Source organism: Prunus mume, linkage group LG3 (assembly GCF_029339155.1).
Source record: "Prunus mume cultivar Tortuosa linkage group LG3, ASM2933915v1, whole genome shotgun sequence".
Taxonomy (NCBI): Eukaryota; Viridiplantae; Streptophyta; class Magnoliopsida; order Rosales; family Rosaceae; genus Prunus; species Prunus mume.
Window position 1 is genome coordinate 10,052,332 of NC_142700.1, and position 18,465 is coordinate 10,070,796.

Here is an 18,465-nt window from a genome sequence, read left to right on the forward strand (position 1 = left end):
AAGTTGCAGTTAATTCCAAAAAAGTAAAACACAAGAATTTGTTAAACTAGCAGCGACTGGACTTGAACATGGGCTGAGTAGAGTTGGGCCACATGTAATCTTAAGGTAGCATGATGATGATTTGAGGCTTAAACCCACCTGGATACATCAGGCCTGATATTCTTGCTCAAATTGGGACTTTGATGTAAATATTGAAAATTGAAATTCATGCACATCTTGTGATGTATAATCCGTGTGTATACACATCGATGTATGTATACAGTGACGGATTCAGAAATTTTCCTTTGCAAGAGCAAGGTGAAGGCTACATGCCACTTTGCCCATTTGCCAATAGCCAACCTCTTCGAGGTATTTTGTTGAACATCTTGCCTCACGATAGCCATATATAATCAACAAGAACATCGGATAATTTCATGCATAGAGACAATGAGGAGTAGGGGCAATTGCGTTCACCGGCCCTAATGTGGATCTACTATAGTGTCAGTGTGGAGATTTTGTGCTCCCACGACTTCCTTGTACTGTCTCTTCATGTGGAGTTGTAGTTGTGATGTTCTTTTCACACTACGTATTAAAATTTATAATTTTGGGGGAGTGGGGCAGCTGAAGTGGGTCGTTTAACTAACATATTTGGTTTGGACAATGAAATAAAGAGAGCTCTAGTCATCTCATCTGAAATTCATCAGGGGTGGGGATGCTCCTGTAAGATTCCCGCAATAGAAACCAACAATATATATACACACACAAACTCACATCAGAAAAGACAATATTGTTTTGCATGCTTACTAATATTAAACAGGATGATTAATTAGTTTATAAACTCTTGGGCAATATAATTAATTAATTAATTTCTAGATGCTGCAGCAGGTACAGAGCATGGCATATATACCTGTAGTGAAATTACTATAATAACCAGCAAACTTTTTTATCAACAAATAATAATAATAATAATAAAAAACCATCATCTACAGCTCCATTTCTATTCTTTCCATATGGCCAAAGCATACGGTGGTGGTGGTGATTGATGATATATGTGTAGGAATTGAGTATGACATGACTAGCATAAATCTCTCTCTCTCTCCTTTTTTTTTTCTTTTCCTTTTGAAAGAAATGTTTTGAGGAGGTTTCTGCAGAGAATAAAAAAAATATATGAGACAAATTTCTGCAGAGAATAATAAAAAAAATATGAGACAAATATGAATAAGGAGTACAAAATACACGGATTGTAAAGAAAGCCATCCCAATAATAATATAGCAAATATTGATAAAACTTCCCTAATGACTAGAGTCAGATGAGAAGCTGTAATTATCTGAAGAGAATAATCAAATTAATACAAGGTAGTGTTGATAAAAAAAAAGGAAAAAAAAAAGAAAGAGAAATCAAGCAAGCAGCTCATAGTAACAATATTATAATTAATGTCATATATACTTGCAAAAAGTAATTAGTACACATTTACAATATGGTTAATTCATTAATCATCATCATCCCTAGTCAAGTAGAGAGACAGGGAGATGCACTATGAAAGTAAAAGGAAAATTTAAAAAAGGTAATAATTAAAGAGGCAGACACTAAAGCAAGCCCATGTACTAATTACGTATTATAAAACAACAGATATATAATAATAATTAAAGTGGTAGCTAGCATGCAAATTAAGGTCGGTAGCTAACATGACCACAAAGACTCTCCCATATTGGCCTGATCAACCACCATGTCCATGGTAAAAAAGGATTTGGTCGTCTGATGATTATGATGATGAGAATGATTAGGAGCCGTTGATTTTTGATCAGGTGAACAAGTGGTGGTGGTGGCAGCATTGGATGTTGCTGATGAAGTTGAGAATTGGCCCATTCTCATGTGCACCACCTCAGCTTGAGCAATGGCCAATTGGGTTTGGAGGGCATCGATTTGTTGTTGTAAAGATGAGATTGCTCCTACACAGCCGTACACTGGATCCCTCACTCTGGCATTTGCTTCATACACCATGGAGCTCACTGCATCACTGCGCTGGTGCTCTGGTAATTCCTAGTTAATTATATCCATTAATTATTATGTCAATGAAACTTAATCTTGATAAAGCACTTGAGAAAATGAAAAAAGAGAGAGAAGAATTTGCTTTAATTTTCTTGGGAAAAACAAAGTTGGCAAAAAGAAAAATCAAAAAGTTATCTTAATTATGAGCATCAAGATGCAGAAGAATTTCAACAAAAGACACCAACCAAAGTGGTGGAGCTATTTTCCCACTCCAAATGCATCATAATCAACAATTCTGTTTCATATAGACAAAAGAATAATAATAATTTTGTTTGCCGGGACGTGCGTATATAATTTATTTCTCTTTTTATTACTGATATTTTCTCGAACTTAACCACTTAACTCCAATAAAAATTTCGACTAATACTCTGAGAGAGCCTCGTTATGCAATTAGTAGGGCCACCCATCTTATATCTTACTTACAGCTTGGTGCCTTTTATATGATGTGTGAATATGATGTTTGATATAGGTTCATGCATGGAATAAGCTTTCCATTCTTTCACATTTTGATTCCTCTCCTCATCGAGGTTTTTGGTTTGACAAATTGTCAACATCAATTGATTGACATCAACGTTGCCAACTTCAAATTAATAACGAGAGATTAGAAAGGAAAACAGAAAGAAATTAAGCACGAGTATTTAAATATAATAATAAATAATAAATCTCTTTTACTGAAAACAAAAACATGCATCTAATCTAACTAATTGAAAGAATTGGAATTTACAAGATGGCCATCATATTATTATATATATGTGTGTGTGTGTCATCGTGATGTCATGATGTTGTCATATTTATTTTGCTAAATTTCATTGAAATATTACAAATATTCAAGAACTTTTTACTAGCTTACTTGGGATCAACATTTTTTTGGACTTGTATATAAACCCTCTTTGTCTTTATATCAACATTGTAACCCATAATCATAAAAGCAAAAGGCAAAGAGAATGCATAAGCAGACATCCGACTTTCTTTTTCTAAGTGTTCATAAAGGTTTCGAATTTGAGGACCAAAACCTTAATCAGCCCCATTCCCAGAAAAAAAAGCAATTTAATGATCATAAAAGTTGAAGATAAACACGAGATTATAAGTAAATTCGTCGAAAATCATTCAATTCCCTTAGCCTTTATACTCGTGTATACGTAACTTGATCAAGAAGTAATTAACATTCTGATCGATTTACAATTAACCCCAGATTTTCTTTCATTTAAGTACAAATGAATCAGTAATTTGATATATATATATATATATATATATATACCACTTTTTTAAAAGAAAGATGAGCAATATTCTTATCAACGACCGGTGGTCTTCAACTGTATTTAACTACTATAAATGAAGTAAAGGTGAGGCGAAGAAATGGAAGAACACTTTTCAGCTTTTTTGAATATTTTCTTCCTAAAATAGTAACAAAGTATCAAATTCTTTGAAAAAGAATCACGAAGGCATAGCATGAATAGCAAAAGAACCCTAAAAAGTTTCTTCTGCCTAATGAGGAACAAAAAAAAAAAACATACATGTGTAGTTCTATCCACAATTTTTTGAACTCAATATTCATTTGCATGCATAAAACTTTAGAATTAGTGGGAAAATGTTTAGATGATATATACAATAATGATCCTTCTAGCATGCATGGCCTTCATTTTGAGTGAAAGAAAAGAAAGATGCATGCTTTTTCCTCTTGCTAATTACCTGTATTGGGTTTCATCATTATAAGATCTCAACAAAAGAAAGCTAAATAGAATATCAAAGTGCCTTGCATCTTTTACGGTAGCCAGAAGCAACCACCTCATTATACAAACTTAGCTAATGTACAGCTAACAACTCAAAGATTGTTTTTTTCCTCCCAAAACCAATAAACTAATAACCTTTCTCTATCTTAAGCTTTTTGGGTCTATTTGCTAAAGTTCAATCCTCATAGTCACCCCACATGCTACAACAGTTGTGATGACAAGAACAAGAAATTAATCAAAAGGAAATGTTGCAATATCCCTCTCAAGTCACTTATTTTATTTGAAGTTGACGGCCAACAAAAGGAGAAATTATAAAATACTATAATAATATGGTCATGTGGTACATCTTGTACGTGTGTTATAATATGGGTGGACGATAAGGTCTATTTTCTCCTCTTTTAGGGAATAATATCAATAAATAAATCTACTTATATTATAATATGTGTAAAAGATGTACCATGTAGTTATACTACTGTAGTATTCTATAATCACTCAAAAAAAAAAAAAAAAAAACAAGGGGTAGTCCTCAAAGCATTCTCAAATAATGTTCATAGAAGGATAGATTGGGGTATAAGCATATGCTTGGTTATTTGAGTAGTTGAATATTTGAGAAGTTTTTAACTACTCATATTCAACTACTCAAAGGCCACAATTCCAATATTTATATTTTGAAAAGGACTTATATATAAAACAATAGAAATATTATTCCACATGATAATTTGACATATTGTATTGTCATATTTTTAATTAGACGGTGTATTGAGCATACTTTTAAGTAGACTGTCATACTTTGAATGCACGCCGTTTATTTTGAAAATTTGACAACATAACATGTGATGTATGTATGTAGTAATAACAAAACCCTAAAGAATAATGTTAGAGAGATAGAGAGGGGTGCATAGTGACAGAAATGAACCTGTAGCATCTTGTTGACATTGCTGGCACCAAAAACCTTGTGCACACTGGCAAACTTCTGGGGCTCGTCAGCTGGAAAGTAAGGAGCAAACACGCAATCCTGCGCACATCTCCTTCTCAGAAGCTTGCATGCTGCGCATGGAGACATAGCACCTTGTTTTCTACCACTCTCTTTCATTTCTCCAGCTCTGTTTTTTGTTCTTCCAAAAGCTAAAAGCTTAATTACAATTTCAGGGAGCTATTAATTGAAAAATTGAAAGAAAATAAGGTATATAATTGGCCAAATTTAATTTGCAGGGTGTTGAGAGAGAGAGGGAGGGAAGGGGGCTTGAGGTGAAGGCGTGGTGGAGGTTATATAGACAAGTTGCTAGGTGACAGAAAATCTTTGGAGGGTCCCATAAAAGACGAACCCCTAGATTTTGTTGGACAAAACATCGTTTTTGATAAGATCTTTAGCCCCACAACAATAATATATTTTGTCTCCCTTTTTTTATCTTTTTCCCGCCTCGTATATAAAAGCTTTTATATAGAGAATATAAATTCTTCACAGATTAATGTGGGAAACTCATACTGGATTCCAACAGATTCAATTTATATTTCAAATTAATAAAAGTGATTATATTTTAAAACCATCTAAATGAAAGTTAAGTGAGGGTGAGGCTCATTTGAGGGATACTTTTCTAGGGGTACTCCATATTGTATTTTAATGATCCGAATTATTTAGTTTTTAAATATTCCTTCAAAAATCATTTATGCAAAAAAATCATTTGAATATGAAGCCATTTGACCACTCAATTACATGGTTGTTAGTGAAGTCTTTTCTTGAAGCATTGTGTTCGACTATTTTGTTGGTCCAAATCAGATGCGTTAATGATTTTCAATTTGCATGATATCTTAGAAGAATGATCTATGAATGAATATTTGAAAAATAAATGATTTGAATCATTGAAAAAATTTTGAAAAATAATAGATAGCTTCCAAATATTTTAAAATATTTTAAAATCAATTTGAGTAAAATAATGCATTGCTTAGTTCATATGATCTTAATCAAGTACAAAGGTACATATGATATACGGAGAGTTTTAAGTGAGGAATTCCAAGGGGATCGATGAACTAATACTTTACTTTTATGATATGATATATATGCGGTATATGCATGTCAGGTCACCCTCCGAGTTGAAGGAAATATGATGAAACGAAAAATATGTTGCTACGTACTTGTCCATGCCAGTTTTCAATGAAAAAATTCTGGTCATTTTTGTTATCTTGTATATGGAGGGTGTTACTTAGAGAGCCATGGTTTTGATGCTATCTTATGCTTTGGTACACCAATTTTATCTTATTGGTTTTTTTTACTATTTAACAACAAAGGACATGCCACAAACCAACAACAAAGAAGAGAATTATTACAAAAAGAAATGAACATCATTTTAGATGACGTTAGATAACCATGTTACTTATTGCAAAATTAATTATTATGATCAAAATGGGATTATCAACTAACTCTTGTAGTGGTATTCACTTTCTAATGATGTTGAAAAATGTGGCAAGTTTGAGTCATCGAGTTGGGGCAGTGTACCGGCACAATCGAGTTCAAATTTGCTCCCCTTAAATTAAAGTAGTTTGGAATATCATCTTTGTAAAATTTTAAATAAAAATGTCTCATCCCCTATTGATTGAAAAGAAAAACATCGAGAACTGGAGTTTGAAATATTGTCTGTACTTTGTTTTTGAAATTGCATAATCACATATAAGTAGATCGATATTGTGAGGGTCTTGGCCACCTTAAACTTAAATCTACATGCCGACCACCTTAAGAGTACTTCCACCCATTTGTCTTACCATGGCAAAAGAGGGCCTCGGCTAAAATATAAAATTAAAAAAAAAAAAAAAAAAAAACCCCACACCAAGCAAATATAGCTCAAGCAAGAGTGGGCTCCATCAAAACCTGGCGAGCCCAAAGACAAGACTAGCCCGTGCTGTTGCCTGAAGGCGCTAATGCCAGTGTTGACGTCATACCAATTTTTGTGTAATAAGTGGAAAATAAAAAATAAATTGCTAAAGCAATCACTATTCACATGAACAGTACCGCCATTGTTTGCCCTTTCTCTTTGTCATGGCAAATGGGTGGAAGGGCATCACCGGATGCATAAAACTTAGGCATGGACACAGAGGATCTTAAGTTAAGGCATGCTCTCTGTCACTAAATACATTAACTTCCTGGTTACTCAAGTGTGATCTGAATCTGAAAATGTGTATGGTTCCTCTCTAGAAATAGTACTCTCAACCTTGAAGACCGAAAAACCAGTGAAAAGCTAGGGCTGATGGTTGGTTTGGTCATTAAAGCTTAATGGCAAGTGATTTCAATCTCTAATACAAAAACAGATATAAGTCAAATTCATATGAACCCAACTTATTGTTTCTTTATCTTATACGTCTCTGCCTCTGCTGGTTGTTTTCAAAGTAGGTGAAAGCATGCAATATAGTATATACTTCAACCCAACAACTTGGCACGAGTATGATTCATTCCACTGTGGAAAAAGCATGGATTTATGAATTCAAATTACTTTGAGAGAGGGAGAGGTGCAAGAAAGGGTAAAATTAAACTGCATCACTGCATCGATGAGATCAAAATTGGCTGCATAATGCACAGTGTCAGTCCGAGTCATAGTATCATAATAAATCATCCATTATCCTACAAAGTAAATTCACAAGTTTAAAATGGTTGGACAACTACTGCTTAAAAAGTTAAGGAGACACACCCTTCATGGCAGAGAAGGAAAAGAAAAGGTTGTCCCTTCCCTCTCCAATCCTCATAACATATACATGTGGCTAGTATCTAGATAAAATTAATTAAGTAATTAATCTCTTGATTAATCTTAATCTACTTTTGATCTTATTTTAATTGCCTCATAAAATTTCTTAGTGACCCATTTGAAGATCTTGCCAGGAGCTTTACATACACATAGCTTTTTTCTGTGGTGAAACAGAAAGCTAATAATAATAAAAACCCTAATACTAAATTCCAACTGATAAGATATGGATGACAAGATGGGAATCAAATTTTCGCAAATGCAACACACAAACGAACGCTTTGATTAGTGGGAATTTTTTTTTGGCAAAGATCATATCTGATGTATAAATGCTTTGATGATCTCATCAATTTGGAATGATTTTGCAGGCAGGTAACATCAAATGAGAGCGAGTGCTTTGAAACCAAGTGTTTTCTTTTTTCTTTTTTTTTTAGTTCCATGGCTATCCTGCACTATCAAAAGGTATTTAAAATTTAATATATTGATTAGCTAGTCAAATAATTAGTGCTTAGTCTTAAACAAAGCTTATGAGCTAATTAGATTCTTCCCATAAATACGGATTAGACGTCTGTGAAAATGTGTAGCGATGGATTCATGCGTACAGAAATCTAACTTGGAGCCCACCATGGGATCGATCCATGAACTTTCTTCATTTTTGTTGCTTTCAGGGGGGAGATTGCGTACATGAAGAACTCGTTTTGGACTGTGCACGTGTAGGTGGACAAACGTGAAGTAAATTAATTAGTATGTCATGTTAATTTTAGCAATTAATTATGAGCTAGTAATGGTCAAGATAATCATAAACATATAATTGACAAAACATTAGCTTTCATTGGATCTAACAGAAATTATTGGTACAATGACACATCAATTGAGAATATCTATGTGACTCATTGCTTAAGATTTACGGTATATAATTTGTAATAGATACTTACATACGCTCCACAATATATAGATTGAGCTCAAGTATTATAACGCGAGCATGCAATCCAAAACAATTGTCAATAAGTAGATATATTTAATTCATCATTGGATATGTGGGATACTCTCAATATATCTCCTCACCTGTTGCGTCTTTTGCACATAAAAGGTTGACAATCTTATCGGGTGATGTGAGATTATGTGGTATCGTTGGATCTTCCACGTGGATGACCTACTTTCATATCATATTATACTGTGAACATCCAACTCAAAACTAATTGACAATGACTGGAGAGTCCCAATATCTTTAAACTCTTAAGCTAAACATTCCGTTGATACAGAATACTCTCGATACAAAGGAGAATCAAACTCTTGACCTAACATTATAAATCGTTTCCCCACCTTACCCGCACCTTCACCACTTGGACTAACCCTAAGGGCTTAATATAGATTTGTCATTTTAATGGCTATTTCATCCCCAATAGAAAAAGAAATGTGGGGTATATATAAATGTTTACGTTATGATAATTATGATAAAGTGGATCTTGTCTAGGAAGGACTCCGTCAACAAGTTATAAATTGAAGTTGTAATTTCATGTAATCTTTTCTCCAAATGATCTTTCTTAACCACCTTGATGAGTTTTCGTGGGCTGAATCTAGACTTTATATGGATTTGACTTTATATTTATTTATTTTATGAACTTGACTTTCAAGTACAAGTTCCATTATTCGGTGGATTTTTCTCTCAAGCTAAATTAAACAAAAGTCATGCAATTAACTTACTGATTTAGTGGTTGGTTAGTGTCACAAGTTTGAGGGCAAGCTTCCGTAATTTCTTCAAAAGAAAACAGATTTATTTTCTTTGAGGAAAACCTGTATGGCCTGCACCTGTACCAAGGGGACTGTATGTGGTTGAACCAAAAACACCCACAAGGTGAAAATTAAGGCCAGCCGTTCAACTGCCGGCTTCTATGCATTTCAATGAACATCACGTTTGCTCCATATCATCCGGCCTCTATTAACCTTCTCACTATATGATTTTTCCTTTCTACATATCATATATGCATGGGATTATGAGCAGTGGCAGATTCATGATTTTTATTTTTTTTGGGAACCAAAAAACACTACTACTAAGTCACTAATAATGAAGATCAAACGACTCTTAAATGTTAAAAAACACAATAATATAAATATGTCCATGCACAAATTAGTAATATAAACTATGACTTTCTCCTAGTTCTTCTATTACACGGCGGCACGAAGAGAAGAGTGAGAAGAGTGAGTCTAGAGAATAAGAAGAATAACATAAGTGTAGGAGAAGAGTATGTTACCCCACTTGCGCTGCCTTAAAGTCTTCTTTGAGGCATTTTATCAAATAACTTGGCCCCATTCAATATCAAATTTCATGAACATTTTTCGCAAGTGCCTTCATTGGACCCTTAATAGATCCGCCAGTGGTTATAGGATCGATGCACATTCCTTTTAAGTTCAATGATTGTTTGGTTTCATGACATGAACCTCTCATTTTATTGGAGAACATATTGCAATAAATAACATCAAATTCACCGTGAATCGAACCTATAGAAACACACTGTATATTTCCTTTACTGACATGTAGTGAGTTCAAATTCCATAAACAATGACAGTTACAGAAACAAGAAAAACAAGAAAAAATAAGAAAAAAAGGGAAAAACATTTCACCCATTTCTTAGTTGTAGAGCAACATAAACATAGTAAACATGGGATATATTGAATTTAGGATACAATCCAAGAGCCTGATATCACATCTCGCATGGCAAGCTTTGTCTGTGGGCCGTCGTGCACAAGCCTTGAACTCCTCTGCACCTTTGCTGTCTTACTCACTCCACCGAAAGCTTTCCATTAACACGCTATTATAGCTAATAGCTAGCCGGCCACCCTATCATCTCTGGCTATATATATTTTTGATTATATTCTTCCAAGAAAACTTAACACATATGGATCTGAAATCAAATATTATAGAACTTAACACGCAGAACACTCGAGTATATATATGAAAAAGACTTTTTTAATTTTTTTTAATCTACCGAAAAACGTAAGTGTTGAAGATTCTGAAAATCCTTCCATCAAGTATTTTTAATTTTTAATTTTTTTATAAAAAAAATGTCCCTACCAACCATGGATTGTTCAGTACATGGGGGCTAGAACCTGGAGTTTACAAGACAGGTAACATCAGTGAAAGACTTTGGTGTCTAATTATTATTTGCTATCCCTCTCCCTACCAACCATAGGGTTTACTAATCAATCAAACATGATTAATATTCGGATCATTTTCAAGTTCAAAAGCTCATCATATTTTTACAAGTAAAAGCTAAATGAAATCTAGTTATGTACAGTTATTCTTTTAGTCAATTTAACAGTCTCCGCGTGATAATCTCTCTCTGTCGAATATAACACGAAATTATTTAACGGGTCAAAGTTTAAAAACCATAGGAATTTCAAATAAACACCTTGTGTTTTCTTGAGGGGTGCAGGTTGTTTCGTTTGCCCCCTAGCTAGCAAGCAGTTAGTCTAAATAATGGAATTCCGTGAGGCAAATTAGTTGAGTTGAAATTAAGCATATAGTCTAAAGCTAAGTAAACGGAATGGTTGATGATCCTAGCCATTTTCTGACTTTATATATCAAATATGTTTTGCTTGCTATGTGTTATTTGCTCAGGAATTAAATAGGTCTATACTGAGATATCATATAAGGTTACTTGACATTGCTTGCACTCGCTATTATACATCTACGTATATGCGTCTCTTGTAGAGTCTAGAGCTACATCTTATTCGTTATGGTAATTTACCCTCTTTGTTTTTTGTGAAAAAAAGTTTATGGGAAAATTGGCTACTTTCACCACCAGAACCAGGATAGACCCAAAACTTGAGCTGTAAGGATTTATGCGTGGCACCCAACTGCTAGATGCCACTTGTATGGATTTATATAGGAAATTATAGATTGCGCATCAACGAGGACTGCTGGCAGCGGGATTCGAACATTGGTGAGGCTATACATGGTTCAGAGACCTTACTAACTAAACCAACCCTCCCTTAATTATTAGTTATTTTATTTATTTATTTATTTATTTATTTATTTATACTAGGATCAACTTAGAGATCGAGCCTGAATATCAACTTGAAAATCTTTTAACTTGAAAGTGCAATAAACAATGCACATTTTGTTGTTAATGACCAAACTTTAAGAGTTTTTCTATTTAAACCTCACACTTCTCTTTGTTCACCCCCAACTTCTAATTCAAATTTTTACGATTTCTAAGAAAACCCCACTATCTTCCCAAACTATCCCTAAATACACACCTAGCGAAAAAAATAAAATAAAAAACATCAACTTCACACCCCACACTCCACACCCAGAAGCTTGCCCCTCACCATCGATGAATAAATGACTATGGTTGTGTGAATTTAGTTTTGTTGATTTGGCTGAATTTTGAGCTTGTACGGCTAGGAAGTTATGCAAATTTTTACAGTTTGATCCAGTTGTTCATATGTGCATTGTTGTGTTTTTCACTAAAATCCCTCATTCTGATGTTCCAAGGCATCAGGGTTTTGCCTGTACTGCAACAATTGGTGCATGAGACTTATGTTGATTTCGATTTCTCTGCTAGTTGGAGTGAAATAGTATTGTTCCTAACTCTTTCCTAGTCTGCTGCTGTAATTCATGTACAGCAGAATACTGATTTAGCTAGCCCCATTGAGAATGTTGGCAATTACAAGTTTTAGCCCTTGAATTGGTCATATCAGTTTATCTTTGCAGGTCCTTTTCTTTTGGTTTCTTTCACTAGAAGCAGCTGGGTTGTTGTTGTTCATAGTCTTGGCACTTGATGAAGAAAAAAACTGAATATATGAACTCAAACTAAATGCTTGGTTACTAATTGTCACTGCCTTGAAATTTTGTTTCTATCAGATACATAGATTCTAGTTGTCTGGAGATAAATTAAGTCTAGTTTTGTTGTCTTCCATAGGCCATGTTTTCAGGAATAAAATCTCACTCCACATCTGCTAGCACTTTCTCAAGCAATAAGGGTGCAGACAAATTTGTGTTTTTCTAGAACTTAATATGAAGAGTGTGTTTGCCCGTTTTGCGTTTACTCCTGTGATGGAAGGGCAAAGTTCCCCACTGCCTTGAGAACCATAGACTGGTCAACAAGTCAGCTTTCTTTGGTGTGCAAGCGTGCCACTGCTAGTAATAAAAATTCTAGCAGACTTAGTTTGGAATGGATAACTTGCGCCCCAAGTTACTGATTTCTGCAAACAAACGATTGTGAATTTGGGTGAGGAATATCTCCCAAGTAAGTTATTTTCTTGCCTCAGACTGGTGAGGACTTTAACAATTTATCTCAGTATAAAGAGGTTGTTCTGGCTAGAATGGTTGATGGAATTTAAATGTTTTTAGGCAGAACTGCCTTTTACAAAACTATAACAATAAATACTCATGCTAGAGAGATGAAGATACTGATTGGAACTCCATTTCACGAGATGGAAGGTTACTTGGACTGGAAATGCCCGGCTGGACTAGAGACGCTTTGGGGGAATGTCTGGGTGGACCGTTGACAACTCGATTGCTAAGCTTCAACTATAAATCGATACCAAAGGTTGATTCTGCAGAGCTTCAATGTACCTTAATCTTTTGTGAAGCTTCGAGTGGCGAAACTACGGTTTCTTGATCTGTAAGGCGTATGGTTTCTCGAGGACTTGATTGGCTAGAGACTGCACTGTAAAATTTGTTGAGGTTTTCATGTTTAGGAAAAACTCAAGCTCTACCTGTCTTGGTTTTTTGCTAAACTAAATTTGTAACGAGAGAAATCTCGTTTTGAATGACTTATTTTCTAAGTCTAAACATTGGGAATTCTAATCTAAAGCTGGTTTTCACTTGGAATTCAAGTGAGCTTCTGGTTGATTTTGAGTTGTTTGTGGTGGCTCAATGAGCTTTCGTTGCTTCAGTGTTTTGAAGGTTTTTTGAGATCAAGTGATCATTTTGAGTTTTTGTTTTTGATTGATTTTTGGTTGTCTTTTACCCTGTTCACCCCTTCTTGTATTTATAGTAAACTGTTTCTTCTCTGGAGTAGGGTGATTGTGTTTATTTATTGGGCGGCAAAGATATTTCCCTCATTTTCCTCTTCTTCTTCAGTTTTGGCAGATAGGCTCTCAGATAGGCAATCACTTCCCTGATTTTCTTGAAAAGGAACCTAATCTCTTTCCCAATTTCTACGCCCCTTGTGATATTTTACCCGTGATGGTTAGTTTGATTCCTTTTACTGACTCCCTTTCGCTTATCCCTCTCGAGATTGTAACTTGCTTATCTCCTTGGGAGAATTACCTTCTCTGAAAGGACAAGAAAAATCTCGAATATACATATATAAGAGGATTTGATCTTGATTTTGAATCAACTTGATGTCATGAACCCTTCAATCACTTCTTCTATGATCGCCATTCTTGACTTTCTTTATCCCGAAATGTCACGTGAGATTGTTCCTATTTCGGCTCCTCTTCCTATTATATTGGGCTGTGAGGCCCAGATTGCTCGATGAGCCTTGGCGAGACTCTTACGGTTTTTGGGCTTCCATCTTTTATTTGGGTGTGTCAATTTTGGCCCAAACAGAGTGGTGGGTGGGGTGTGTATGGATGTACTAGAGTTAAGTATTAAGTTGAATGACATTTTTTGTCTGTTTATTAGGGAGTTTCACTAAAACACCCAAAATGGGGGTTGAAATTATAAAAAAATCCAAGCACTATTTAAATATATAAACACACCCAAAACCCATCATTACACACACTCAAAACCCATTTATAAACACACCCAAAAAGTTGACTTTGGGGTTGATTTTGGGTGTGTTTCTATGTTTAAATAGTGCTTGAGTTTTTTTATAAATACATATCTAGAATTGGGTTTATTTATAAATTTGTATAATAAAATTTAAGATCTTAATTATTTAAGTATTTGAGTGAGAAAAAAAATTACGAGATTTAAATATAAAAAAATCAACTTTAAACGTAAATCTGGCATGAAAAACAGCGATACACCGATACCAGAAAATTCTGAGTCGGTGGGTAGTGCCCTACACGTGGGACACGATGAGTGATAGTGATATGTATTGGTCTATTAATTCCTAACCACGGGCACTGTGTATTTCTGGTATGCATCTCAGTCTTTTCGTGTGTGAGACTTGTGGGCTGGGCTTGACTACTGGGCTATATCAGTGGTCAAAGACGTGGCTATACCCAACCCATATACGTGACTCTCAGCTTAAGCGCATCATGCATGATCAATTCCATTTACATTTAGCATGCAATTGTGATGCTACAATGTCACATAGAAATGGTCTACTCGACATGTTTGTTTATCCATATTATAAAACTGTGCTTAAGTTTCGAAAGAAAATCTATGTTCATGTGTACAGCACAACAGTCCATTCCATCGTAGTCTCTTCCCAGCAGTATAGTTGTAGTCGGACTCTTTTGTATTCAGAGATAATTATAGGTACATCACATGCATATTTATATATTGAGATATTGGTGAAAATTAAAATACAGAAGTAAAGATGCACAAGGGTAACAGATTGTACATTATAAGTATGATGGTGAGAAGATACATCTAAAACAAAGCAGTTTACAGTTGAGACACTCAATTTAGGGAGGGAGGTAAAAGGGAAAATCAAGTCAATTTAGGGAGGGAGAGGTAAAAGAGAAAATCAAGTTATGGAAGGAGGTGTAAAAGAAATCAAAAGCAGAATTCCTTTCTCTGGACTTTTGGAATTTATGAATATATGAGAGACATTAAAAATTATATTATTTTGTTTTTAATCTAATGAAATCGACACAATATCATTGACACATCATCACCAATGAAAATTTTGATGAGCCTTTCATTTTCTGGCGACTTTTCGTAATGATGTCAAGTGTTTGTCAACTAATATTTTAACAATTTCAATCGACTCACATACTAGTAACTTTGTAGATAATAAGTTTTTGATTGTTCGTGGTGTATACATTAGGTAGATCTTGACACTCTTCGCTAAAGTGTTGTGTTTTTAGGCCAAACATTATTGATGGCCAGAGGTTGAAAATTACACAAAGCAAATACTCTTTGCCAATTCAAATACTTTTTTTCTTTCTCATTGACCTTATTTAAGCATGACATAGCTAAGTGGCATAAAGTATTAAACACAAAATTCAGCATTTTGTTTGCTTGCAAACCTACTCAGAAGCCCTGAACCTTTCCTTCTAATTTTATAAAATTAAATTTGAGTCAACCAGGTGGTAGTTGGCTAAAGCAGTCCCATGCCTGTGAGAATTAAATTCAGAGAGTACAAGTCAAATGAGCTTCAAGTATTTATTGTCACCCTTTGTGATCAAACCATCTGCACCATCAATATCCATCAATCTAGCTTTCCACCAAAAACCACCACATGCACAAAAATCAATGGCTCCAAGTTTCGAAGATGGAAACTCACTGTTCAACTTTGTTGTCAGAGATGGCAATGGTGTAAAGGGCATGGTGGACTTAGGCCTATCCAAAGTGCCTGAACAATACATACAACCGCCCCATGAGCGCATAGTGAAGCTAAATGCAATCTCAACCGATGAGCTCTCACCAATCGATTTGTCAAAGCTAGATGGGCCTGACCATGACCAAGTAGCAGATGCCATTGTTAATGCTGCTGAGGTTCTTGGGTTCTTCCAAGTTGTGAACCATGGCATGCCTGTGGAGTTGCTAGAGTCCCTTAAAAATGCTGCACATGATTTCTTCTCGCAGGCGCCGGAGAAGAAGGCTGCTTATCGGAAAGGCGTGAGCCCTAGCCCATACGTGAAGTATGGGACGAGCTTTGTGCCCGAGAAGGAGAAAGCATTGGAGTGGAAGGACTATGTAAGCATGGTGTATTCCAGTGATGTTGATGCTCTCACTTATTGGCCTAACGAGTGCAAGTAAGTAGAGTTCATATCGATGGTCTAATAACATAACATATCACATTGTCTCATAATATAGATATGCACATTCTTCATGGAAAAACTAAACATCAACTAGATGAGTTGATTGTTTATCACCACGAAATTTGTAGGGAAGTTGCACTTGAGTACCTGAAGTTTTCTATGGATATGGTAAAGAAAATACTGAAAGTCTTGATTGCAAAGCTTGGAGTGACACTAGAAGACTCAAAAATTGATGCGCTCATTGGCTTGAGGATGGTTAACATGAATTTCTACCCAACATGCCCTGATCCAGAACTCACTGTCGGAGTTGGGCGTCACTCGGACATGGGCACCTTAACTGTGCTACTGCAAGATGGAATTGGTGGTTTGTATGTGAAAGTTGAAGAAGACATGGATGCTGGAAGAAAGGGAGAGTGGATTGAGATCTCACCAGTCCCTGGTGCTCTGGTCATCAACATTGGAGATACATTACAGGTTAATTAATTACAATCCATTAGATTAAGCTTTAATAGTATGCCTGTTTCATAATACGAGACCCACCAATCAAACCCAGCGTAGTAGACGAGTGTGGCTAGTAGAGCTCATGTTATTGCAGATTTAACCATCTCATCACATGTGATTCTTTTTTTATAGATACTTAGTAATGGAAGGTACAAAAGTGCTGAACACAGAGTGCGTACCACAAGCACCAAATCAAGAGTGTCTGTTCCAATTTTCACCATCCCAAAGCCAACAGAAAGAATTGGGCCACTGCCTGAGGTGGTGAAGAATGACGGAGTTGCTCGTTACCGTGAGGTGGTGTTTGAAGATTATATGAGCAACTTTTTTGGCAATGCGCATGAGGGGAAGAAGTCTCTTGAGTATGCACAGATTATTAGCTCCACCTCCACTTGATGCAAAGAAACTGGTGTATTTACTTTATTTGGTGCTTGCTATCCTGATATTCTCCATTTCTGTAAGTGTTGAAATTACTTGGATGTTGAAGCCTATGGAACACAAAAGTTTGCTTCTTTGATTGAATAAAGAGGAACACTGTATTTAACTCTATAGTTTCAGTAATCTGTGCGCTGAGTTCATGAATGTATAAAATCCTTGTTGTTCATACAAAAGCGATAGTATTACAAATCGATAATATCGGCGATATTTTCATTTTTATCCTCTCCCAATATGATATTTTGGCAAGTTTCTATATTGTATTGTAATTTTATTGATGAATTCGTTTGTATTTTCAAATGTACTAATGCATGTATGTATTATTCACATTTAATACATGTATTTTCACATATTATTGAATAAAAGTACTACACATTAAGAATTTTAAATAATTAATATTAAAATTGTCTATCATGATAAAATTTGTCACCGTATATTTTTCTTACTTTTATTGAATAATGTACGTACATATTTTATTCCACATTTTACTATCTTGTGATTCATTAATCCATAATTGGAATCAAAATAAAGAGTTAGACTCCGACTACAGATTACTCATGTGTTTACTTCACATAAAGGAATGAAAGTGCAAGTGGGGCCCACGCAAAATCAAAAATTCAACTCCTGATTTTGGAAGAATTGGACTCTTGAGTGGGATGTGGTATTCTAATTCCTGGATAACTAACCCATCAGGAATCCATCTTTTTTACCCATTATATCTTCACAATTTTTTTAAAATTTCAAATTTGCCATACACTTTTACCAACAACAAGGACATTTTTTAGTAATCAAATTGGTTTCAATTATGATCCATGGGAATTTAGTAAACAACATATAAGGAATCACTATCATTCTTATCATGATTCTAGAGAGTTCAGTAAACTTCATCAGAATCCGGATTCTAAGAGCATCTCCTTGCAGGGGTGTAAAAGGACGTGCAAATGATATTTACACCCAAAGTTGCCAGAAGTTGCTTAAATGGTGGCGTGAAAATGAATGCGAATATAGCATTTGGCTGGAAAATGTAAAAAAATAAAATGAATATGTCTAGTTATGTTATGCGGAAGTGTCAACCAACTGTGAGTGATAAAAAAGAACAAAACAATACCAACAAGAACACCAAGATTTATACTGATTCGACAATGCCTACATC

At 35.0% G+C, this 18,465-nt stretch overlaps 2 protein-coding genes across 3 annotated transcripts; one reads left to right on the plus strand and one right to left on the minus strand.

Annotated features, from left to right (window-relative positions):
• Positions 1–865: 865 nt before the first annotated feature.
• Positions 866–5,008, minus strand: LOC103325696 (LOB domain-containing protein 4). 2 transcript variants are annotated; one of them, XM_089049173.1, is made up of 3 exons: positions 4,676–5,008; positions 1,666–2,020; positions 866–1,124 (listed from the first exon to the last, which is right to left on the minus strand). In XM_089049173.1, coding segments are annotated over exons 1-3 (534 nt in total). In that variant the 5' UTR covers positions 4,853–5,008; the 3' UTR covers positions 866–1,122. The 2 variants fall into 2 exon arrangements, with proteins under 2 accessions (XP_088905299.1, XP_008226099.1); XM_008227877.2 differs by lacking the exon at positions 866–1,124 and having other exon boundaries at positions 1,394–2,020; positions 4,676–5,007.
• Positions 5,009–15,791: 10,783 nt separating this feature from the next.
• Positions 15,792–17,534, plus strand: LOC103325695 (2-oxoglutarate (2OG) and Fe(II)-dependent oxygenase superfamily protein). Its single transcript, XM_008227876.2, has 3 exons — positions 15,792–16,373; positions 16,508–16,853; positions 17,013–17,534. The coding sequence occupies exons 1-3, from the start codon at positions 15,871–15,873 to the stop codon at positions 17,271–17,273; spliced, it is 1,110 nt and encodes a 369-aa protein (XP_008226098.2). The 5' UTR covers positions 15,792–15,870; the 3' UTR covers positions 17,274–17,534.
• The last annotated feature ends 931 nt before the right edge of the window (positions 17,535–18,465 follow it).